Source organism: Sceloporus undulatus, unplaced genomic scaffold (assembly GCF_019175285.1).
Source record: "Sceloporus undulatus isolate JIND9_A2432 ecotype Alabama unplaced genomic scaffold, SceUnd_v1.1 scaffold_14, whole genome shotgun sequence".
NCBI lineage: Eukaryota > Metazoa > Chordata > Lepidosauria > Squamata > Phrynosomatidae > Sceloporus > Sceloporus undulatus.
The window spans coordinates 1210663-1235335 of NW_024802936.1; the positions used below are offsets into that span (position 1 = coordinate 1210663).

The window sequence follows — 24673 nt, forward strand, 5'->3', positions numbered from 1 at the left end:
CTCGGAAATAAGATGGTGATTAACAAAACTTTTGTTATAATTCCTGTCCTTATTTATTGTACATTGCCATGTTAGGCATTAAGTTTTGGAAGCCTAATGTGTTTTGCTAGAGTAAAGATCCAGTAGTAATCCTGAAGCATCTCTGTGGCATTGATACAGATTGTATAGTATTCTTACATTAAAAGTGTTGAAATGTCCTTTTTAGAACTATTCTGTAAATTTATTCAGATAGTTAAATGTGGCGTTTCTCTCTCTAGGCAGGGATTTCTGGAAAATCATGGTCTACTTTGAACCCAGCACACTTTTTTTTAAATAACATATGCCACAATTTACCTTTACTGAAGAGATTGCAGATGAGAAAAGATTTATGAAAATTTATGTTAATAGTACTATGCATATACCTCCCCAATCCTCTCTATAATTTTATTCAAATAGATGAAATGTATTGGTAAAAACTAAAAAGCAAATCTAGAAGAATATCAATGTTGTAGCTGGATATAACTGAAAATGTATCTCCTTAGTATTTGGCTTGTGTGTCCAAAGGAGCGGGGAGAGGAGGGAAATGCACACATACAATTCATTTATTTGGAATTTTAGCCAACATAATAATAGCAGAGAAAATAGAAGAAGTGGCATTTTTCCACTTATGGATGCTCAAGCATGAACATCTGGCATAACTAGCCCAAGTAATACCTACCGTGAATGAGCTGAGCAAGGGCTAATGAAGGTTTAGAATATTGATTTGACACTTGAGCAAAGATGACAATTTCATTTCTACAAGTGATAGATACCTTGCACTTGTGGAATGGTACCAATGAACACATCCTATTATGTCGGATAAGGTAACATTTAAATAAGGGATCAGTAAATTTATTTTCAAGTTGGACATGAGATCTTGCAAAATTGATAAGTAGTTTAACTTACTAATGATTCCAGCTAGTCTTGCTTCTCTGCTTCAGTTGTGGAACCTGCTTTATTTTGAGGAGCTCAGGAGGACCACAGTGGAAACCTAGGGTACATGGAAAACTGAGCCCTGGCATGTTGGGAGATCTTGTAGCACCTTTGTTAGTCTCAAAAGTGCTACAAGTTCTCTCTACATACTGATTCTACAGAATAATGTGGCTCTGAGCCCTGGTAATCGTTTTGCATTTGGCTGTGGGGATATAGCTAGATGTGTCTGCAATCCCCTATGCTTTCCATCAACAATGAAAGGGCCATGGGGAGGGGGGAGACTTCAGCAATTATATGGTAGGTCTGGGGTGGGGTTGGTAAATGTAGAATTGTGTCCAATGCTTTCAAGCAATGTTTAAGGCCCCAGAGATAGCATATAGCCAAACCAGAATATTAAACTTTAGCAGGAAAATAACAGCAAAAGAAATGTAGGCTGCCATACTTCTCTGCATGATGGAGATAACCATATACTGGGGAAAATAACAGGTATCATGTTTAGAGCACGCATGCAAAGCTGTCCTCAAAGTATCATGCTTATATTACTGACTAAATTATAACATGTTTTCCATTCAATTTTCTTTATATGATTTATACTTTACTGCAAAAATAAACAAATTAATCAGCTCTTTTACTGAGTTTATTTGTAGTTTGAATAGCATAACTGGAATAAATTCATTCAGAATTCAAAAAACTTTACTGTGTCCTATATATTATGTCTCTATGGTCAAATCTTAGCAACTTCCTATTGAAAAAAACGAGATAAATAAAACAAATATATTCAATGGATAGAGGCTTTCTAACCTGGTTCTGCATCTCTTGAGAAATATTTTGGGAGTTTTACTCAGCAAAGGCTCTAATGTAATTATTTACATACTGCAAGATATAACAGTTGAGTGTCGTTATAAGAAAATAACACGGGGGTATATGCTGTAGTTAGTATGATCCTAAAAAGAAAAAAAAGTGAAAGAAAGACAAGATAGCCCATATCCTCTTGACTGAATTCAAAACTGAACACATCATAAAATTAAAGTATGATCGCATGCAGAGAGTTCAGTAACCGTTCTCAAAAATTGCCTCCTGTGAGACGGATGGGGAACGGAACGGAATGGGGACTTTTGAGTGCGGTAAAATGCGTCCCCCACTCGTTCCGCACTCACTCTATGGTGCTCGTGTCGCGTCCGCGGAGTCGCGTCCAGCAGAGTTGTTCAGGGTGGCCAGGGAGCTAACTCAGCTCCCTCCTGCCCCGAACCAGATCCTTGAACCTTCTAAGGCCTGCTGCAACCAATTTAATAACTTCTTCACGGATAAAACCTCTTGGATAAGCGAAGGTCTTAACGCCGACATTCGAGCAGAACCTAGGGTAGAGGCGTCCAGAGCCTCCGTGGACTCCACTAAACTGGATCGGTTTGAGTTGGTAAGTACCGATGATGTGGACAAGATCCTCGGAAGTGTTCAGAAGATGACCTGCTCTCTCGATCCCTGTCCCTCATGGCTAGCGGCTCAGGGGGGACCGGCGGTAACTTTATTGTTACGCCGGATCATTAATACATCTTTGAGGGAAGGGCAATTTCCATCTGATCTAAAATTGGCCATTGTAAAACCTTTATTAAAAAAGCCCTCCCTCGACCCCCTGGTACATAATAATTATCGGCCAGTCTCGCTGCTGCCATTTTTGGGGAAGGTGATCGAGAGGGCGGTTGCAATCCAGCTTCAGTCGGTCTTGGATGAAACGGATTATCTGGACCCATTTCAAACTGGCTTTCGGGCGGGTTACGGGGTTGAGACAGCCATGGTCGCCTTGGTCGATGATCTCCGTCTGGGCATCGACAGGGGAAGCGTGTCCCTGTTGGTGCTCTTGGACATCTCAGCGGCTTTCGATACCATAGACCATGGTATCCTTCTGGGGCGCCTGGCAGAGGTGGGAATCGGGGGCACTGCGCTCCAGTGGTTCCGGTCCTACCTCTCTGGGAGGTCCCAGATGGTGCAGCTGGGAGACGTGTGCTCCGATAAGAGGGCCCTTAACACTGGGGTCCCTCAAGGAGCCATTCTGTCTCCCATGCTATTTAACATTTACATGAAACCGCTGGGAGAGATCATCCGGAGACATGGGGCGCGGGGTTATCAGTACGCTGATGACACCCAAATAATCTTCTCTATGTCTCCGACTGATGCAGTGACTGAGGATGGCGTCTCTCCTCTCGTGACCTGTCTGGAGTCGGTAATGGGCTGGATGAGGGAAAACCGACTCAGACTGAATCCAGAGAAAACGGAGGTACTTGTGATAGGTTCCCCTGGTCCAGGAATGGCGGTGATTCCACCTGTCCTGAATGGGATCACGCTTCCTGTGAAGGACTCCGTGCGCAGTCTGGGGGTGCTTCTTGACTCGTCGCTTCACCTGACTGCTCAGGTGAATGTGACGGTCAAGAGCACCTATTATCAGCTTCGGCTTATTCGCCAGCTGCGCCCATACCTGGCCCAGAGGGACCTTGAAACTGTGGTACATGCTCTGGTAACCTCGAGACTGGATTTCTGCAATGCACTCTACATGGAGCAACCCTTATACCAAACCCGGAAGCTACAGATGGTACAGAATATGGCAGCCAGGCTGATCACTGGCACTTCCAGGGCCAGCCACATTACACCGGTGCTAAAAGACCTGCATTGGCTGCCTATTCACTTCCGGGCACAATATAAGGTGTTGGTAATCACCTATAAAGCCCTAAATGGCTTGGGCCCAGGATACCTGAAGGACCGCCTCTCCCCGTACATTCCGCCCCGCACCCTCAGAACATCTGGGCAGTAGCTACTTAGGGTTCCAGGGGCTAGGCTTACCTCTACTACGAGGAAGTCATATTCCATCGCTGCCCCGGCCCTTTGGAACACGCTGCCCACAGAGCTCCGCTCGGCCACCTCCCTGGCTCAATTCAGAAGGGACTTAAAAACCTTCCTATTCCATGCTGCATTCCCCGATTGAAGTCCGAATAGGTCTCCCTTCCTCTTTGTCGGCAAGAAGATTGGTTAACGGGGTTTTTACTTTGTTTTTACTCATATTTGTGCACAATTTTGATGTATTTGATTATTTGTATTGTATATTGTATTGATTTTATCCTGCTGTTAACCGCCCTGATCTTTGGAAGGGCGGTATAAAAATAAAAAAAATTATTTTTTATTTTATTCATTCCCTGCGTCTTTCGTTCCGTTCCCAATCCATCCTGGTGCGATAAACTTCAGGGCACATCAAGATACTTTGGTTCTTGAAACAAAATAATATATATTTAATTTATATCTTGTCAATATGGGAATCAATAGGACCCTCCCTCCCAAAAAAGTTGATTCATAGTACCTTCTTAAAGTCAGCCACATCATTTTGGCACAGAGGCAGAAAATCACTCAAGCACCTTACCACATCTCTAGCTGTAAAAAAAAAAGGTTGTTGTTTTATGCCTTTAAGGTGACCCTATTCTAGGGGTGTTTTTAGTGGGGAGGCTAGATTTATTCAGACGTTTGCCATCTAAATCTGAGAAAAGGTGACTTGCCCAAAGTCATTCATTCAGAAGGATTTTCATGGCTGAGCAGGAATTTGAAATCAGTTCATTTGAAGTGCTAGTCCAGCACTGAGATCAGTTAAATCACATTGGTTCTCTAGTAGTAATAATGCGACCTTTAAAAAGAAAACACAACCACTCTGAAACTACTTGCTGCATTTTCTGTCTAAATGCCGTACCTTATCACACAGGAGGCAAAGTGCCCAAATCCCATAGATAAAGTAGATTTTAATTCCAGGGATTTATCCATTGTATTTAATGGGACTTAAGCATCCACGGCTTTCGTTATCCGCGGGGGTCCTGGAACCAAACCTCAGAGATATTAAGGACCCATCATACAGTTGCCCCTCACAGATCTGAGACCCATGACCTCGAATATCCGTGGAGGGGCGACCTCCACTATTTTCAGTGGTGCGTGTGCCCAGTGTGCACACCCTGGGCGCATGCACAGTGGCGCAAACCATTAAAGCCTATGGGGCTTGAATATGTGCAGTGCGAGCCTGTTTTGGCAGTGTGTGTGTATGTTCCAGAATGGATCCTCAGTGAAACCAGAGGGCTGACTGTATAATTTTAATTTCCCTGGTTGTTTGTGTCACAACTATTACCATTACATTCAGTGACATATGGAAAATATGGCTGTACCTGCACTACAGCAATAATCTGGTTTGTCATGGCTCAATGCCATAGAATTCTGGGAATTGTAGTTTGTTCCGGGAAGAAACTACAGTTCCCAGAATTCCATAGCATTGAGCCATGGCAATTAAAAGTGGCGGCCAACTGGATTATTTCTGCAGTGCAGATGCAGGCTAAGCGGGTTTAGTGGACACAGAATCCTTAGTTTTAAAAAATTGTACTGTACTAATTTACTGATAAATCGTAGGCTGTATCCACACTGCAGAAATAATCCGGTTTGTCACCGCTTTTAACTTCCATAGCACTGAGCCATGGCGATTAAAAGTAGTGTCAAACCAGATTATTTCTGCAGTGCAGAAATACACTGCAGTGTATCCACTTTTTTAACTGCCAGGGCTCCATCTGTGGAACATTGGGATTTGTAGTTTGACGAGGCACCAGAGCTCTCTTTGACAGAGGAGGCTGAACACCTCACCAGACTACAACTCCCAGCATTCCACTGGGGGAGAGAGAGAGAGAGAGAGAGGTGGCAGTTAAAATGGCGGCTAACCGCTTTCCCTATTTTCTGCTGTGGAGAAATTAAGGAACATACACCTCACTACTGCGCAGGGGACTGTAGCAATGGAACGCCCACAAGCCGTGTCGGCCAATAAGCGCCGAGTATTGGCATCAGTGCCCGCCTCTCCTCGTCCCCTATTGGCTGAGCGGGAAAATGGCGGCCATTTTAGGTGGCGCCGGTTTTGAAGTTTTGTCTCGAGCGGCGGTTGTTGTTGCTGAGGAGGAGAGTGTTTGGGTCCCTTCTGGGCTTCGCCATGCCGGCTGAGGCGACGTTGGGGCAGGAAGCGGAGGAGGCCTCGCCGCCGCCGCTTCACGGGGAGCTCCAGTACTTGAGGCAGCTGGAGCAGATCCTGCGCTTCGGGCACCGGAAGGAGGACCGCACCGGCACCGGCACCCTCTCCGTCTTCGGGATGCAAGCCCGCTACAGCCTCAGAGGTGAAGAAGGGAGCTTGGGGGGAAATGACTATTCGGACTAGAAAGCCCATCGGACACTCTTAGAGGGGATTCTGGGAACTGCAGGCTCCAGAGTCACTCTTCTTCCAAGCAGAGCGGAGGGGGCAGTTTTGGCGGGAAGCAGTACTTGGCCTTGTTCTGATCTCGACTCCCCAGTCGCTTCAGGAAGAAGGGCTCCAGTGGCGAAGAAAAGGCCTCTATCTATCTATCTATCTATCTATACACACATTCTATTACATATAAAATATATAAAGTGTGTGTATATATATACAGGTGAATTTAACACACACACTATACACACACACACACACACACACACAAATATATTATACATAATATATATATATATATAAAATATAAAGTGAATTTAAGACATACAATATATATATATATACACACACACACAAATACATTATATATAATATATATTAAATATATAAAGAGTGTTAATATACAGGGGAATTTAAGGCAGATACACAAACACACACTATACACACACATGCGCACACGAAAACATAATATATGTGTGTGTGTGTGTGTATATATATATATATAATATATATACATATATATATAAAGTGTGTGTGTATACAGGTGAATTTAAGGCACATACACTATGTATATGTATATACACACAAATACATTTTTATATATATATATATATATATATATATATATAGTATGTGTGTGTGTATGAATTTCAGGCAGATAAACACACACACACTATAGATTGATAGATAGCTATATAGAGAGAGAGTGTGTGTGTCTCATCCAAGTACTAACCATGCACTGACTTTTTTGTGTCCATTTTTGGCAGATTTGCTCTAAGTATGACTAAATCCAGAACTGAGCCATGGATCACATAGAGGGCAAGTGTGTATGTGCCTTCAGGTCTCAAATTATAGTGACCCCATGAATTTCAAAGGGTTTTCTTAGGCAAGGGGTATACAGGGGTGTTTTTGCCCAGTTCCTGCCTCTTAAATACAGTGGTATTTGTTGGTGGTCTCCCATCCAACTACTAACCAGAGCTGACCTTGTTTAGTTGCCAAGATTAGATGGGATCTGGTGCCTTTGGGGTATTTCGGTGGTGGGTGGTTTACCATGCCATAAAATCCCAACCGGCTGGCAGCCTAGATTTGAATATATATCTACGCTAACACTTTACTTCATGTTTATTATTTATCACCTGCTTTTCTAAATACGTATTCATGAGAGTTAAAAATGAAGACAAAGACGAATAGGGGAGAAGCCATCAAAGAAATACAATACCACACATACATCCCCATTTCCCTATCGAGATCAGTAAACACATTTCTGTTCCTGGCAGGCGTATTATTCAATCTTTTCTTACATTTTTTATATATAAAATATCGCAGGCCATATATTTATCATCTCTCCACATAGCTGTTATATTTGCTTGGCGGTATTTGTATTTGCCTGGCGGGAGGGCAACTGTCAAAAGGCAGAAGTGAGCCATTTCCTGATCTAACACTTACGTTTCCTTTTGGTTCTCCTTTCTTGAGCCCTGTGGGTTGGTATTTCCTCCCTCTCTCAGAAGCACCCAACTTCCACCGCTTCAAGGGATCTCAGCATCCCTGTAATTATTGGGTGTCTGGCTATGGGGAAGTAGTCAGATGCTTTTCCGACTCTGGCTGCAATCCGTGAAGCACAATTGCTGTGCAAGGTGCCTTTATAGTAAATGTATGTGTGTGGGAGGGTATGTAGCTCAGCATGGCATAGGTCCACATCCAAATATTTACACTATGCTCTGGGATATTGGATTAAGACATCATTTTAAAAATGTTGAAAGGCGTAATTTATTTGATATCATAGACATATATAACACTCAGATCCAAGATCAATTTTTGTTCCAGGTGTGTATGGACATTTTCATGAGATAAGCATACTTGGGGTGGAGGGGAGCTTCTTTGTTTGTGATAATTAAAGACTGAAAAGGTGATTCAAAGTTCAGTTAAACTTTATATCCAAATGTGCTGCTATCCTAGTCCTTAAAAATTGTGACAGTCATGTGACTGTTTGTCCAAATAATGCTTTGTGGTTTTATTTCCTCCCTGTTTTTCAGTTGGTAAGAATTAATATGCATGTGTTAAGTTAGTAGAGGATGCAGCAGTTTGTAGCTCAAAATAGGAGGTACAGTGGACCCTTGGTATCCACTGGCATTTGGTTCCAGGACTCCCCGTGGATAACAAAATCCATGGATGCTCAAGTCCCATTCAGTACAGTGGCATAGAAAATATATATATAAAATGGAAACATCAAGGTTTGCTTTCTGGAATTTATATATTTTCAAGCATTTTCAAGCTGTGGATGCTTGAATCCGTGGATAAGAAATCCGTGGCTAAGGAGGGCTGACTGTATTCCGCTTTGCTTGTACACAGCTAATGTTCTAACTCATTGTATATTTTCAGATGATTTTCCATTGCTAACGACAAAAAGAGTATTTTGGAAAGGAGTACTTGAAGAACTACTTTGGTTTATCAAGGTAAGATATTTAATTGATAATAATGGATAGTATGTTCTTGAACTGTTAGTTGTAATTCATGACCGGGCAATGTAGTGTACACATGTCCCTCCACATTCGCTAGGGTTAGGAGCACAGGACCTCCATGAATGTAGAAAAACAGCAAATAACAAAAACACTATGTTTTTACCTGAGCAAAGACCTCTCTAAGAATCTCTAGGTCCTCCAGTGCAACTCTGCTGTCAACATCTGCCAGACATTGACCATAAAATTGTGCTGGAGGAGCTACAAATACTTAGTGGAGTGTTCTCTCTAGGAATCTGTAGGTCCTTCAGTGCAACATAAAGTTGCCCATTGAGTTGTGCTGGAGGACCTAGATATTCCTAGAGATAATATAATAAAATCAAATCTGCAAAAGTCAAAGCTGCAAATGTGGAGGGATGAGTGTATTTTAGGTCTTATTCTCTGTTTGAGGTTTAATACACAAACATATATTCATATTTTTCCACAAAGACTCAGTGGAAAGCATTGTCAAGTCTAACTGCAGTAGAGAAGGGTTGTAGCACAAGGAAATTTAACCTTTCTTCCTCAGTTGTCTTCATGTTGCCAGTAGATACAAAAAATGCTTCCCATTAGCTTCAGTTTTTCTAAGCTTAACTGAAGCATAACATTGTGGTTTTGTGTTGGAGGGATCACAGTGTATGAGGAAGAGTCACTTTTCTCTCTGTTGCTAATCACACTTTCAGCTAAATTCCAGAAACCTAGTGAATTAAAAAGTGCAACTCATTGTTGGAAAGACACAAAGGAGAAAATTATAGGAATTTTAAGGAACTGTGTTTCACATTTCTAGAATTCCAGCTGGAAGGTTACTGCTTCCAAACTAATAACATTTCTTAGAAGACAGAACATGATGTAGGAAGCTGCCTCATACCCTGTTAGATTGTTGATCTATCTAACTTGGTTTATACTAACTGGCCTTGGTTGTCTAGTTTGCAGACAGGATTCTTTCCTATCCCTACTTGTGGGTGCTAGTGACTGCAAAGTATGTGACTTGTCACCGAGCAATAGCCTTGTATGTTGGTGGTAACTGTTCGAATTAAGAATATAAGCGGAGCAATGCTGGATCAGAACAAAAGGCTATCTGTTTGAGCACTCTGTTCACACAGTCCAGTTGTGTATGGGAACTCAAAAAGAAGGGCATGCAGTTTGGGAAAATAGTATTATTGCAGGTGGGGCTTTTTTCAGGACAATTTCTCCTGTATCAAACTTGAAAGTATCAACCATATCAAACTTGAAAGTACAAAACACCCTTTGTTTTCTTCATGCTTGTAAGAAACATAATTCTAACTGCTGAATATTTTTCATTTAGATTTAATATTGTTAAATTGTTACAGCATTTTGTGTTTCATTTTCTTATATATCCTATCATGTGAGTGATCAGCAGCAGTTCATTTAGCAAACATTTTGAATATTAAACAACAGAAGGAAGGTAAAACTCTGTATTCATATAAAAGTTTTAAAGCAAGAAACAGCATTGGGAAACAGAATTAACGTAGGACTACACATAAATTAGTGATTTGAGTGTTGTATTAGGATGTTGGGAAAACAATGTTTCAATCTCCACTCAGCCATGGAAACCTATTGGCTGCCTATGGCCAAGTCACACTCAGAGGAAGGCAAAGGCAAACCCCTTCTGAACAAATCTTGCTAGGAAACCCTGTGGTAGGTTTGCCTTAGGGCTTAGGCTATAAGTCAGAAATGCATAAAAATTAAAATGGTAGCTATAGATTACAACACATATAACTCTGTTACTCAGTGAAATAAATTAATGGATAAGTGTTAATCTGGTTGTTACAATACATCTGAATTTTACCTTACTGATAGTGATGCGTTCAGATTACTACTTCGCTGAGATTTCATTGCTTACAATAACTCCTGACACATTTTAAAAAGGAAATTTTTACTGTACCTGCATTTTAGTGCTGCAAGATGGATTTATTTTTAAAGCAGTGGTTCTCAAACCTTGGTCCTTCATATGTTTTGAATGTCACTTCCCAGAAGTCCAAGCTATCAAGGCAAATGGTAAAGGATTCTGGGAGCTGAAGTCCAAAACATCTGAATGGCCAACATTTGAGAACCGTTGTTCTAGAGGGTTTGGGCCCAATATTTAACCTTGTGTCTGTTCTAGTCCACATTTCCCAATTTGGAAGAAGAAAGTTGAGACAGAATCATCCTTTACAGTTCTAAGAAATTCAAGAAGTGCCTCAGGCTATTTTGATTATCATAAAAATCTTTTTGATGAACTCTCAATCATTCCTTTCTTACTCCACACAGGGTTCTACAAATGCAAAAGAGCTTTCTGCTAAAGGGGTTAAAATTTGGGATGCTAATGGTTCTCGTCAGTTCTTAGACAAACAGGGATTCTGTTCTAGAGAGGAAGGAGACTTGGGTCCAGTTTATGGTTTCCAGTGGAGACATTTTGGAGCTGAATATAAAGACATGAACACAGGTGAGAACTGAGGAAATCGTTTTATATACATAGCTATCCTCAAATCTGATGTCAGATTTCAATGTATAACCAGAAATCCAGTGTTCTAGATATTGAAGGTGTATTTGCAAAATGGTACACAAATGTCTTTAATAAAGCAGATTTCCATCATCTAGCTGAGGTTCAGTAGAGCTCCTTCTGGAAACTGCTAACATTAAAAGATGCATTTCTGTCAATTAGAGCACTGTCCAAATCATAGATAATTGATAGCAATCAGCCTTACCTAGAATAAATATTGCCTATCCCTGGCTTGGTACTTGGATTAATATAGAAGAAACTGAATTATTTAATAGCTGCAATTTCACCTTGAACAGACATGATTTCACAGGGATCACCATTACCGAATGGTTTAAACCACCGTCTTAAAACTAAGGGACATCAAGATGTTGCTTGATCATTGTCTGTCAATCTATGGAGAATAAGCCACTTCTATACTGATTATAGATCTGGTTTGCACATGCACATTCTTTATTTTTCTTAACTTGATTAGCAGCAGAGGAATATGTGAACTGCCTTCAATGAATAACATACTTGAGTTGGCACTGGATAGTATGAAGGTTCTCTGTGGGGTGTGAGGTATGTGATGGTACATTCTCAGGTGCAGGTAAATTACTTCTTGTTGCAGTTATCAAAGAAAAACATGCTTAATGTGAGCCAGTCTGTGGTCACATCTGCCAATAGTTTTGTGATTCCTTGCATCCTTGGTATGAATAGGATGTGATTCCTTGCATCCTTGGTATGCATTCATATTTTCCCTTTGTGTTTCTTTGTAAACGTTTCTGAAAGAAACATTCATATGTTTTTTTAAGCAAGTGACATGAACCGCCTCCTAAGAATGAGTCTGTATGATATGTCAACACCATTTTAAATTCTGTATGGGCTTTTCCCTTTCAGATTATACAGGACAAGGAGTAGATCAATTGCAGCAGGTTATTGATACTATCAGAAACAATCCAGATGACAGAAGAATTATCATGTGTGCATGGAATCCCAAAGGTATGGGAATTATGGGAAATCATTGTCCATTCCAGTTGTTTATACAGTTGGCTCTCCACATTTGTGGCTTTGACTTTTGCAGATTTTATTATTTGTGGTTTTGATTAATATGTTCTCTCTAGTAATCTCTAAATTAATCAGCACAATTCTGCTGGATGTTGACCATAGAGTGGTGCTAGAAAACCTAGACATTCCTAGAGAAAACATTCTCTAGGCATTTGTAGGTCCTCCAGCATGATTTTATGATCAACTTCTGGCATGTATGGACCATAGAGTTGCACTGGAGGACTTGGAGATTCCAAGAGAGATGTTCTCTCAGGTAAAAAGAATAGTGTTTTTTATTAGTGGTTTTTCCACATTCACAGGGGTCTTTCACCCCTAACCCCTGCTAATGTGGAGGGAGCACTGTACTAATTCAGTTGTCCAACACCAGAATAGTGATTATTATCAAGCATGTATTTTTAGTAAATTGACTTCATGTTGGCTTTGTATGGCCTATGATTTGTGAATAAAAGATAAACACACTTTTATTTTTATATTTTCATTTACCTGAGCACACAAACATCCCTTTTTAAATAAAATTTGAAAAATAAATTGAAAGCAGTTTCTACATACACCACACTAGTTCACAGTTTGTACATGTGAACTAGTGACATCTCTGCGATTTAGTTTTAAAAGATTCCTTTTTTAATTTCTAAACATGACATTGTATTACTATATGGGAAAATGGGAATCAGGCTTGAAAAATAACTGAAAGAAATAAAAGTGAATATTAAGTACCGTACTTAATTTTGTTTTGTTAACATGTATGGTTTTAATTTGTAATTTTGAAATGTTTTTACTGAAGTTTTATTTATGTATTGCAATTTTTACCCTGTATTTTGTATTTGTCATTGCAATTCTTATCTGTACACCGCTATGATCAACACGGAATAGCGGTTTATAAATAAAACTTATTATTATTATTATTATTATTATTATTATTATTATTATTATTATTATCATCATTAACATGACTTTTGCTTTTCAGATATCTCTGCAATGGCCTTACCCCCATGTCATGCTCTATGCCAGTTCTGTGTTGTGAATGGTGAACTTTCTTGTCAGTTGTACCAGCGTTCTGGAGATATGGGATTAGGAGTACCTTTCAACATTGCCAGTTATTCACTACTAACTTCAATGATAGCTCATGTTACAGGCTTAAAGGTATTAGCTTTTTACATTTCCTTTAAAACAAATATATTTTTAATATGAAAAGGTTGTACCATATAAAGAGTTGTATACAGAAACAATTGCTTGAAAATTGGTTGGCAGATCCTTTGGAAGAGCAAGGGAGTTGGCTCTGTATAGTGTAAAGAATAGTGGCTATTGGTGAAAAATTATCTTTTGCGTGCAGAATATTGCAGTTCAGAGAGTAGGAGCCTCTGCAGGAGGAGAAGTCCACTTTTTCTTTGTAAACACAGGAGGCAGAATTGCATTGCATTTGTTCTGCTTCTTTGAACCTGCATGAAATCTTATCCCTCAGAAGTCACTGCAGTGTTCAGGTAATAGTTATAAATTGTAGCCGGACAGGTATTGATCAGAAAACTCATGAACCACAGATCATTTATAGATTCAGGAAATGGCAAAAGATTACTCCATGTATTTTTAATTATTCATTTATATTCTGCCTTTTCTCCAAGGACATACATGGCTATGCTTTGATACTAGGTATCTACTGAAAAACAGTGCAAATCTGACCACTAAACCCTTTTAATCTACTGTATAATAAGAGGATTCACACTGCTTCATTCCTACAACTAAGCAGTTTCTCTCTTTTGTTTTGTTAAACACTTTCCTCTTTTAACCTATCAACCCAGTGCCTTTTAAAAATCCCCATTATAGATAGGGGTTCTTTTTTAGAAACATTGGCCTTGATAATCTTTGATGTTAAGGTCACAGCTCTTAACACTTAACTGCAACTCTCTAAACACTTATTTCAGAGCAAGCTCCATGGAAAACACTGCCTTAACAATCATTGCATATGATTGCACTCTTGGTTCACCCCGATTCCCTTCTGGTCTATTCTGTTTTTGGACAGCCCACCCTTCAGAAAAACAGGAATGAAATACAAATGCCAGTTGAAAATATAATACTTGTTTGACAGATTATACATATTCATACTTAATAAATGATCAAAATGGGTTCATGGTTTATATCAAAAAGCCTCCTTTGAGTTGGTGTATCATATAGAAATACTAATTTCATTCAGGGATTGATTTGGGGACTAATTTCTTGTTCACAGTTAAAAATACTAAATTTAAATAAAACACAAGTATGTGTCCACCATAGGGGACACACAATGTATGAATATGGGAGATGCCTTGGAAAGAAGTACATCAATCCTGTTCAAGAACTTTGCAAAAGGACTTGTCAGCATCATCATGCATATTCTGTGTCTGCTCCTGCACTAAAATTGTATTCTTTTTTTAAAATTGCAGCCTGGTGAGTTCATACATACACTGGGAGATGCTCATATATACCTAAACCATATTGAACCTTTAAAAATCCAGGTAAGCATTTAGACTGGTTATTCACATATACCTAACATTCAGTTTTGTTCTATAGCTGCAAGCAAAGTACCTGACATGATTTGAGCTAAGCCTGAATGTTGTGTTCCATTCTGCATTCTTCTGCAGCATGGAACATAACCTTAACCAGTGTACTTCAGTTTTATCAGTCTTCTGAAGACATGGAATAAGGATTAAACAGTGTCTATTTGGTATAATCTTATTTTTCTTCCTCTTTCCCAAAGTTTATAAATGTCAGTTTACTGCAGACTTGTACCCTGTGCTAGCCAGTAAAACTCAAAGTTATTTTTCTCCTCTTGGACCCTTCTGTACATGACCAAAACATTTATGGACCTAACTTCCAAGGGCTTGGATAGTCAATGATAGGCTGTACTCTTTTACTGTATTGTGGGACATTGCTGTAGTTTCTAATTACACAAAAAAGAAAACCCCGTCTTTACCTACCTACATAGTGTCAAACTTACATTTGTAGCTACAGGTATAAGCTACAGGCAATCTCCTAATCAAAGGTAACTTCTACATATGTCCATGAATACATGGGCACTTTGTTGTTTGTCTTTGAGTTGTTTTTGACTTGTGACAACCCTGGGGTTTTCGTGGAAAATTTTGTTCAGGGTAAGAGTGTGACTTATCCAAGGTCACCCAATGGGTGCACACTGTTCTTGTTAGCTGCCCTCAGGTTGACCTGAGCTCATGGTGACCCTGTATATGAGACATCTCCAAACCTCCCTATCCTCTACTGCTCTGCTTAGGTCTTACAGATTCAGGTCCATGACGTCCCTGATTGAACCTGTCCATCTGGGGAATGGCCTTCCTCTCCTTCTTTTGCTTTCTACCTTTCCTACCCTTGTCTTTTCCAGTGACTCCGCATGATATGGCCAGCAGCCTCTACAACTAGCTTAAACTAAAACTTGGAGAATGTTTTACTGTGCAATCACTTCCATAATTGAGGTGTTCTTCTACTGAATATATGTATTTTTGAATTTCAGCTTCAGAGGCAACCAAGACCTTTTCCGAAACTCAAAATTCTTCGCAAAGTTGAAAACATCAGTGATTTCAAAGCAGATGACTTCGAAATAGAAGGTTATAATCCTCATCCAGCTATAAAAATGGAAATGGCTGTCTAGTGGACTTATTTCAATATTATTGCTTTTAATTTGTCATGTTTAATTTGTAGTACTGATTTTAAATACCATTAAAACATCTAGGTCAAAGTGTGGTTCATCTTTTATGATAAATGGTGCTGGTTTTACATTGAATCTGAATGAAGTATTTTAAAAAATATGAATAGTTTTGTATAGAGGACATTCTATCAGCTAGAAGGGAACTCGGTTGTACAGTTTGGTTGTATGGTTTATTTGTATAAAGTTTATCATTCTGTTCTGTTAAATAAAAGATGTGCACTACTATAGTACATGTGTTAGCTGACCTAAAACAATTGGAAGAACATTATCAACATTCATGATTTTGGAAGACTTTAAGTTAACTTGGAGGAAAAAAAATACTTGGGAGTGGGGATTAGAAGAGGAAATGCTACATTTCAGGCCTAAGGTAAGCAGACTGTATATAGGTTTTAGGAGACATATGGCAAGGTCAGTATGTAAAATTTTCAGAAATATGTTAGATCTGGGGGTGCGGATCCATTGATTTACTGTAGCTGAAAAGTTAAATGTACTGTATATACAATATAGATCCAACCTGAAGTAATTTAATCTATTTAACATATACAGTATGCACTATTTATGACTTAATATATGAAATTCAAAAGAGCAATTGTGTACATTTTTGCTCAGAATTAAGACTCATTCAATTTACTAGATTCCATTGTAAATGCTCAACCTAGGCCTATTCATTCTGGAGTAAACCCTACTGAGTTTGCAGCGACTTATTCCTGTGTGTTTCTACTCAGAATTATAGTTTTAGGTTGGAAACCAAGTGGTATACAACAGGTAGAGCAATACGCTATGTGTGTGGTGGCAACTTCTGAACACTTGTGGAGGGAAATGGTAATGGCAGAACAAAGTCCACTTTCCCTGGCTTTTGGGAAAGGTGCTCACAGATAAGCTCTGGGAGAGATAGTTTTGATGATCATTTGTGCCACATCTAAACCATCATTACCGGAGTGTCTTAGTTTTGAGAACCAAACATTTCAGAAACGTGTCAATGAATGGGTGGCCTGCTGCTACTGCTACTGTTGAATGTTTATCCTTTCTTTTCTGTATTTCCATAAACCTTTCTCACTGCTGTAGCCACATCTTTGCTTTTATGCTGTGCAGAGCCAAAAGGATTCCAGCCTTAGTTTTATGAAAAATAGTAAATAAAAAAAATCCTTAATTCTAGTCTCTAAACTGGAACAGATGTTATAGGAATACAGAATAGGTTCCTGTTTGTCTCATGACATGTAACTCTTCAAATGTTACACTGTAAGACAATGCCACATATAGAGTAGGACCTTGTTTAATTTAAAGTGATGCTTAAAGTCTACATTCCTGTACCAAAGATCACCGCCATCACCAAGTTTCTTCTTTATGCAGTAATATGAGAAGGCAAACATTCCAACCCTTCCTCCAAACAGCTTGCCTCTTCATCTGTGTGGTATTCTCTTGACAGATCCTGTCCTGTTACTGGAGGACCAGTCTTCAAGGGGCTGAGTAGATAGGAAAAAAATGGGCTGATCATGGTTTTCAGAAAAGCAAGTGGAAGTGCTGTTGTCCACACAGCCAGCTCGAAAGGTAGGCTAAACACCCATAGGCTGTTTGAACCATGTGGAGTGAAGTTGAGCCAATTTTTTGCGCTTCCCTACCATGCATGTGCACCATCCCATAAACGCTGCCTGTGACCACCAATTACTTCTCTCCATCTGCCAAGGTGCAATCCCATTGGACACACGTGTGACCGGCCACTTGCAAATGCAATACACTGTCTGCATGGTGTGTTTGGTGCATTGCAGGTGGCGTATCGGTGTGCCGAGTGACACTGTCAAAGCACAATCATGGAGACTTCCCATACATGCCCCTTTCATCCCACACCCCTCTTTGGGACTGGCTGGTATATGTTGCAATTACATCCATTAAGATACTGGCAACCTACCTTGTTTGTCATACTTCTGCGTTTTTACTTTACCACAGTCCTACACTGATGCCATGCTGTTTATATGTATGTGCAATGATGCACATTTCCCACGTTAAGCCAGAGTATTGGAGCTTCTTTTGGTTTTTAGCCCTGAAATTCTATATTATTTCCTTAGCTACATAACCACTTTAGTTACACTAAGGCTAAGTAGAGTCTCCCAGTCTGATCCCAGTTTTGCACCGTACATTGCACAGCTTGACTTCAAGTCGGTTTGAAGCCACTTTATTTTGCCAGTGGACAACTCCCCAAGGTTTTTTTGATTTTACAATCTTCTCTAGATTATAGCAAAGTGACCTAAATGCTAACAGTAATCCACAGGTAATTCTTTACAATTTATACTATACATCACCACAGAATACACTCTGTTTCATGGTAGCACATCTAATCATACTTTATGTGAAATTTCTAAACTCATCAGGTACATTCAGAAGTGCAGTGTTTCATTATTTAAGGCCATAGCTATTGGATCAGTTCCAGGAAAAGTGAGTCATTTACCCTTTAAACTTAACTATTAAAAGCCTTCCTTTTTCTTAAACCGATCAAGGCTTCTATAACTGGGACTGCAATTTTCTTGTTTTATGCAAGCCAGGGGAAGCTTTCTAAAAGCATTAATTTGAACTGGATGTCTTCGGTATCTTCAGCAAAACTAACTATTTGCAGCAGTAAAAATAGCTTAGGAGTCTAATCTTTAGCCGGAAGATGCAGCATTTCAGTTTATATTAGCTGTATGAGGGTCAGACAGGAGTTTCTGCCAGACGTCTCCTTGCGGAAATTGGTATTTCCTTATGGAATCTTCTTTCATTTCAGAGGAATATCCAGGTGCCTGAAAGATATTTTGTATTTGATAACTACATTTCCATTTTAAATAGAAAACAACTATCTGTTACACAGGTCTTGCTTAGCACATTGTAAAGATATGTTCTAACAGCATAGAAATGTGGGCTGAAATTCTGTATCACTTCCTTAGCTACATAACCACCTTAGTTACACTAAAGCTAAGTAGAGTCTCCCAGTCTGATCCCGCAACCTTACTCACCATACAGCAGCTGCTGTGAGCAACAGGTCTGTTCCTCTCCAGGAAGCAGCTGACTGACATTTCCACTTCCTTCTGTAGGTGATCTCTGGTGCAACAGTCAGATGAAGGGTCTCTGTTGCAATTCCCCCTCATACCAGAGATTGCTCACAGGGGGATTGGTGGTGGAAATGTCAGCCAGCTGCTTTCTGATCAATGAGGGAACAGATAGTTTTCCACAATGGCTTGTGCCCAGTAAGTGAGGACTGGGGGACTTTCAAAGTCCCTACGTATTCCCTTAACTAGAGAATATGGTCCAATCCACACTATAAAAATAATCCAGTCTGAGACCACTTTAACTGCCCTGGCTCAGTGTTAGGGAATCCTGGAAACTGTAGTTTATTGTGGCACCAGAGGTCTCTGACAGAAGACTACATGTCTCACAAAACTACAGTTCCCAAAATTTCCTAGCACTGAGCCATGGCAGTTAAAATAGTATCAAATGATTATTTCTGTAGTGAGAATTGGACCCAAATAGAGATCATGAGTATGAACCAGTCAAAAATTCATAATTTGAGGTCATACATTTGTAACTACCCTAGTGAATTCTGGCCATATTTCTTACCTACCTTTTAAGACTGGTCTTCTCCACATAGTTGATTATATGAAAGTTATTCTTATTTTGAAAGCCTGATGCTAGCAGTTCATACGTTCAGTAATATGTAGCAAAGTTAGCTCTACCAAGCATCTTCTACTTGCTTTTCTTTAATATAATTGGCTTTTTCCTTTTTTCTATGGCTTTGGTTTGATACGACTATCTTAGTTTAACGAGATTATTTTTCTTTGGTATAATTATAATTTAGTTTTATTATATTATTTTTTTTATTTTATTTTGTAGCATTATTCAAATTGGGTTGCTATAGCATGAAGTACAACAGCATCTGGGCTCCATGATATCAATCCCCATTTTAGGGATATTTCCTTGTTTCTAAACTCAAGAGCAAAATTCAACATTCATGGAGAGACATTATGAAAATACTGACAAAACTCCAGCTGTGCCAATGCAAACAAATACCTGTGGAGGCAGATAGGATGCATTCTTGATTACTACAGGATACTTGAAGTGTTCATGTAGATGATCCACATATTCACACATCCTGGAGGAAAAACATAAAGTAATATATCTGAGATTTATAAAACCTTTAATCTTTTTACAAACTACATCTATCATAAGTTGCCAACTATAAGCACCAAAGATTTAGGTTTTGCAATGGATGGCACCGAAACTCAGGAAACTAGAATGCATCTCCATTTATGAAACATTTGTTACCTCATTATATTGCTTTTCCAATAAAAAGCCACCAAAAAACATTTGCATCAAAACCAAAGTAAAAACAAAATGAAATAAAACAATTAAAATAACCACAATAAACATCAAAACAATTTTAAAAGCTTGAAATGGTATGTTTTCACACACTTCCTAAAGAACTAATGGGATACACATTGCATAATCTGGAAGAACACAGGATAAATCCTCCCACATATCTGTCCAATGTATTTGTAGAGGTTCATATTTTCAGAAGGGTTTTTCCTGAGGAACCTTCCATCAATGCAGGTGGTCCCTTAAAGACCCAAGCCACAAAGTATTTAGTGCTTTAAAGACTAAACCCCAGAATTGATGCTGAATGGAATTATGAGTTAAAAATCAGAGCTACATTTCCTTTCCAAAGAGCTACTTTCTTTCTTTTAAGTAATTTTTGTTGTCCAGTATATTGGGCTGAAGGTCAACTCCCGGCGCAGTCTGGGTAAAAATCGCCCAGCTACAGCCAAAACAATGTACATAGCAGAGTATAAAAACAACCCCCCAGCTATTGGTATTGGCAGTGCACTGACCACTTTTCACACTCAAACAAACAAACAAAAAAACCAGACAATTCATTCATCCAGTGCTGCAGGTTTTTATCTTCAGTTATAATATGTACAATATAAAATGGCGCGCACACACACACACACTTTCTGGTTTTCAATCTGTTTCACAGCTACAAACTAAAACAGTAGCTCACAGCAATAACCTGCTGCTCCAACAATGGCTCACAACCAACCAACCCTTCAAACTGTCATCTGACATGTGGCCACTGATCAGTCTCCTGGTCCAGTGATACAGAATACTGGCTGTGAGTCATCATTCAGTCAATCAAAATATTTTATTTTCTGTTTAAAGTCACAAGACACTAGCTCTCAATGTTATAAGCTGAAACATTTTAGAGCAGAGATGGGCAAAGTACTGCTCTGCAGATGTGGAAATGCAACACCCAGCAGCCCTAGCCTACATAGGCAATGATGGGAATGCAGTCCAACAACATCTACAGGGGCAGACTTTTCTTAAAACTTCAAAGAGTTCAGCACAATAAAGAACTAAAGAATTAAGACTAACCTGTTCTCAAGGCTGCCAGATATGGAAATGTAGTCAAATATTATCAAGTGTTGTACCAGCTCACAAAGTCCGACCCCACCAGCATGAGGACATACAGGGACTGGAAAAAAAGAGATATAAATGTCTTCGGTGCTGCTAAAAAGCAAACTGGGCCTTTCTATACAAAGAATATGTAATTTCCTTCCAATGCAGAATTCACACGTCTAGCCCTTCCCTACTCTCTTTTCAAATAAGATTCCCAGAAAAATCAAATTCTATTTTAGGTATAAAAAATTGCGTAAAATATGATGATAAACACTAAGTCATATAGATCTGAGAGCTACAAGAGTATTTCAAAGAGCCTTACTTTCAAACTTCTTGGCCATCAGCAACACAGACAAGTTTTCATTGACACTTCCCAGTCTGCAACTATCCACCTGGACATAGCTCAAAGCCTGGGCCTGGAGAAGCTGCTTAAACACTACTCTGTTATGGCACTGCAGAGAGTGAAATCAAAAACTGCTTAGCTCAAGGTTCTGCAAACTGGCGAACACTTATTAAAAGGTGAAAGATTTATACGATCTGAAGAGAAACCAGAATATATAAACACTTATTAAAACAGCTGTAGAATTTTAGAGAAAACTATCTTCTACTTCTAACAAATAAGAGACAAAACCATTACAAATCTGCCCACTTAGGCCTTCACATAGCATGGGCAATGACACACTGTTAAAAAAAAAACAATTACTAACATAATGAACAGACAACTGTGTTTTTTAAGTTATATTAACAGTTTTAGGTGGCTGTCCTTAGGAAGCATGCGTGTATACATTCATACATACATAGAAACACACAGCTGGAACTGGACATGCTAAAATTTATTATGCTTTGTTTTCAGTCCCCTCACCCCAAATTAATAAATTTAAAGAATTTGAGTTTAAAATATAATTAAAAAACACAAAATAATTCTCAAGCAAACTGAATTTAAGAATTTAATTTAGATTAATTTTTTGTGGGTTTTTCAGAGAAGATGCCAGCCACAGATGCTGGCGAAACGTCAGGAAGAAAATCTAGAACATGGCCACATAGCCCGAAAAACCCACAAAAAAAAAACAAAAAAACAAAAAAACAAAACAAACAAACAAACAAACAAAAACAACAAAACAAAACAAAACACACGGATGCCGGCCATGAAAACCTTTGACTTCAAATTCTGGCATTATTTTTTTTTGCTCCCTCAAACTATTTAAGGTTCTTAGCTGGGATTCAAAAACTGAAGTCAAACGTAATTTGCTGCTGCTGCTTCTTGGAAAAAGGCTCCTCTTGTGCCTAAAACAGACTTGGGGAAGACATGGCAAAATTCCTCCCATTTCTCTAGGGGAGTGCAGGGTTTGTCTGTCTGGTTTTTAAAAATAATTTTAAGGAATTAAAAAAGGGATAGTAGGGTCCAGCAAGGAGAGGAGGCCTTCCAAGGTCAAGTAAAGGACATGTGAAGTCCCCAGACCTCACAAAGTGGCCCACACCTGTTAATAGGCCAGTCAGAATATAATTTTCCAACGTTGGCTGAATATTAAAATGTCCTTGGGTGGGGGGAGGGTGATACAGAGGTATGACCCCATTTGTTGTTGTGTGCCTTCAAAATCATTTCCAACTTACGGTGAACCTAAGGCGAACCTATCATTGGGTTTTCTTGGCAAGATTTGTTCAGAGGAGATTTACTGAGACCATGTGACTTGCCCAAGATCACCCAGTAGGTTTCATGGCTGAGTGGGGAATAGAACCCTGGTCTCCAGAGTCATAATCCAGCACTCAAACCACTATGCCACACTAGATCTCATGCTTAAGGTTAAACACACAATGAAGATAAATAATTGAGAAACAGACTCACTTGTTCTCCAGTTGCCACACCAATCCCTAATGGAGCTAACGCCTAAAAACAAGAACAGCACATGACATGATATAAGCAGAACTTTTTCAAAATACAGTTATTCACAAGGGAAAGTGACAAAGTTATGGTTTACTGGCTGTTCCATATTGTACATTTAGAAAAAGACTGAAATAAACCAATGCAATTCTAAGTACAGTTAAAGCTGTAATTCCTTGATGTTGTTTTATTTTAATAATAAATTAGGTGTAAAGAATTACATAAGAGGGTGTATGTGACCACAAGGAATATACTTGGACCATTAACTTAAGTTCTACTGAATTGAAAGGGGCCTGAATATCCCTAACTCTATGTTGGATGTTGGCCATAATGTACAAGTGAGACCACTGATGCTCTAATACATTTTGCTCACACGTCTTTGGCTAGTATTATATTTCTCATACAATTGGAACTTTAATCCAAACACATTAAAAGTGTATGCATCACATTTATTTTAGGACCACTGCTGACTGGGTTGCACATGTAAGTATGTATCTTTAAACTTTTTATTACAGCCTTCAGAAATGTGTTACTCATTTAAACTTAATGGAATACAGTCTATATGTGCGACAGGCTCTTGTAGCCAGCATATTTTAATGACTTTTGACAACTGTTTCAGCCTGAACTTTGAGTGTTCTAAGGGGGGGAAACTCCAGTCAATAAATCACCACAGTTCTCTGGTGGATAGCAATTCTGTCATCTGATTGAAAGGAAAAACACCCCCTCTGACCTTAGAAATTGTTGCATGCCCAAGAATATCATCAGGGGAAGTCGGTTCCTCAATCCATAGTGGTTTGAATTCAGCTAGTTTGGTGACCCACTCTATGGCTTCTTCCACTTCCCATCTTTGGTTAGCATCCAACATCTATGAATAGTTATGCATTGAACTTACTCTCTTATGCTATTGAACAATCATAATTTTGATTTGAGACAGATGGAAAGAAATAGAAACTTGAGCCAAACTTTTCTTTATGACATAGCCTAGCTTCCTACTGCTGAAATGATATAACAGTCCAAATGATATACTCCTGGCCAGCATTTTCTAAAATCCATTAAAATAAGAAAAAACCAACAACATGAAGAATCAAACATTTAATTGTAAATAATCAAGCCCTACTGAACAAAGGCTAACAAAGGACTCCGGTTCAGCAAAACATCCTAGCATGTTAATTGTGCAATCCTATGCATATTTACTTGCGAGTAAGAACCAGTGAACTAGGAAACATACCTCCAGTGAAACGTACGTCCAAATAAATGTGTACAGTATTGGGCTTCATATACCACAACACAAAAATATCATTCAGTTTTGACCAAGAATTGCACTAATCTTATTGCAATCACCACTGAAATACTATACTAAAGACTATACTGTATTAAAATAATGCTTGGCAGTCTTTAAATTTTTTTTTTAAAATAAAACCTGTACTTTTTTTGCTTGAGGTTAAATGCTGCCCAT

General features: G+C 39.0%; 2 protein-coding genes across 4 annotated transcripts in view; one reads left to right on the top strand and one right to left on the bottom strand.

The window, feature by feature from the left end:
• The first annotated feature begins 5832 nt into the window (after positions 1-5832).
• On the top strand, positions 5833-16147 carry LOC121917285 (thymidylate synthase-like). The gene is made up of 7 exons (XM_042443093.1): positions 5833-6122; positions 8570-8643; positions 10957-11131; positions 12065-12166; positions 13197-13372; positions 14647-14718; positions 15726-16147. The coding sequence occupies exons 1-7, from the start codon at positions 5942-5944 to the stop codon at positions 15861-15863; spliced, it is 918 nt and encodes a 305-aa protein (XP_042299027.1). The 5' UTR covers positions 5833-5941; the 3' UTR covers positions 15864-16147.
• Positions 16148-18074: 1927 nt separating this feature from the next.
• LOC121917284 (mitochondrial enolase superfamily member 1-like) overlaps positions 18075-24673 on the bottom strand; it is a 25438-nt gene continuing 18839 nt past the window's right edge. For all 3 annotated transcript variants that reach the window (XM_042443091.1, XM_042443090.1, XM_042443092.1), the window contains 6 exons: positions 23948-24082; positions 23182-23223; positions 21661-21790; positions 21315-21414; positions 19956-20037; positions 18075-18691 (listed from right to left, as the gene is read on the bottom strand). In XM_042443091.1, coding sequence (XP_042299025.1) covers positions 18578-18691; positions 19956-20037; positions 21315-21414; positions 21661-21790; positions 23182-23223; positions 23948-24082 — 603 coding nt within the window. In that variant the 3' untranslated portion in view covers positions 18075-18577. The remainder of the gene's footprint in view (positions 18692-19955; positions 20038-21314; positions 21415-21660; positions 21791-23181; positions 23224-23947; positions 24083-24673) is intronic.

Excerpts from the sequence above, each read along its gene's own strand:
- LOC121917285 (XM_042443093.1), top strand. The coding sequence starts at position 5,942 with ATGCCGGCTGAGGCGACGTTGGGGCAGGAAGCGGAGGAGGCCTCGCCG. Across the intron at positions 6,123-8,569 it reads AGCCCGCTACAGCCTCAGAG|ATGATTTTCCATTGCTAACG; the intron begins GTGAAGAAGGGA and ends GTATATTTTCAG. Across the intron at positions 8,644-10,956 it reads AACTACTTTGGTTTATCAAG|GGTTCTACAAATGCAAAAGA; the intron begins GTAAGATATTTA and ends TACTCCACACAG.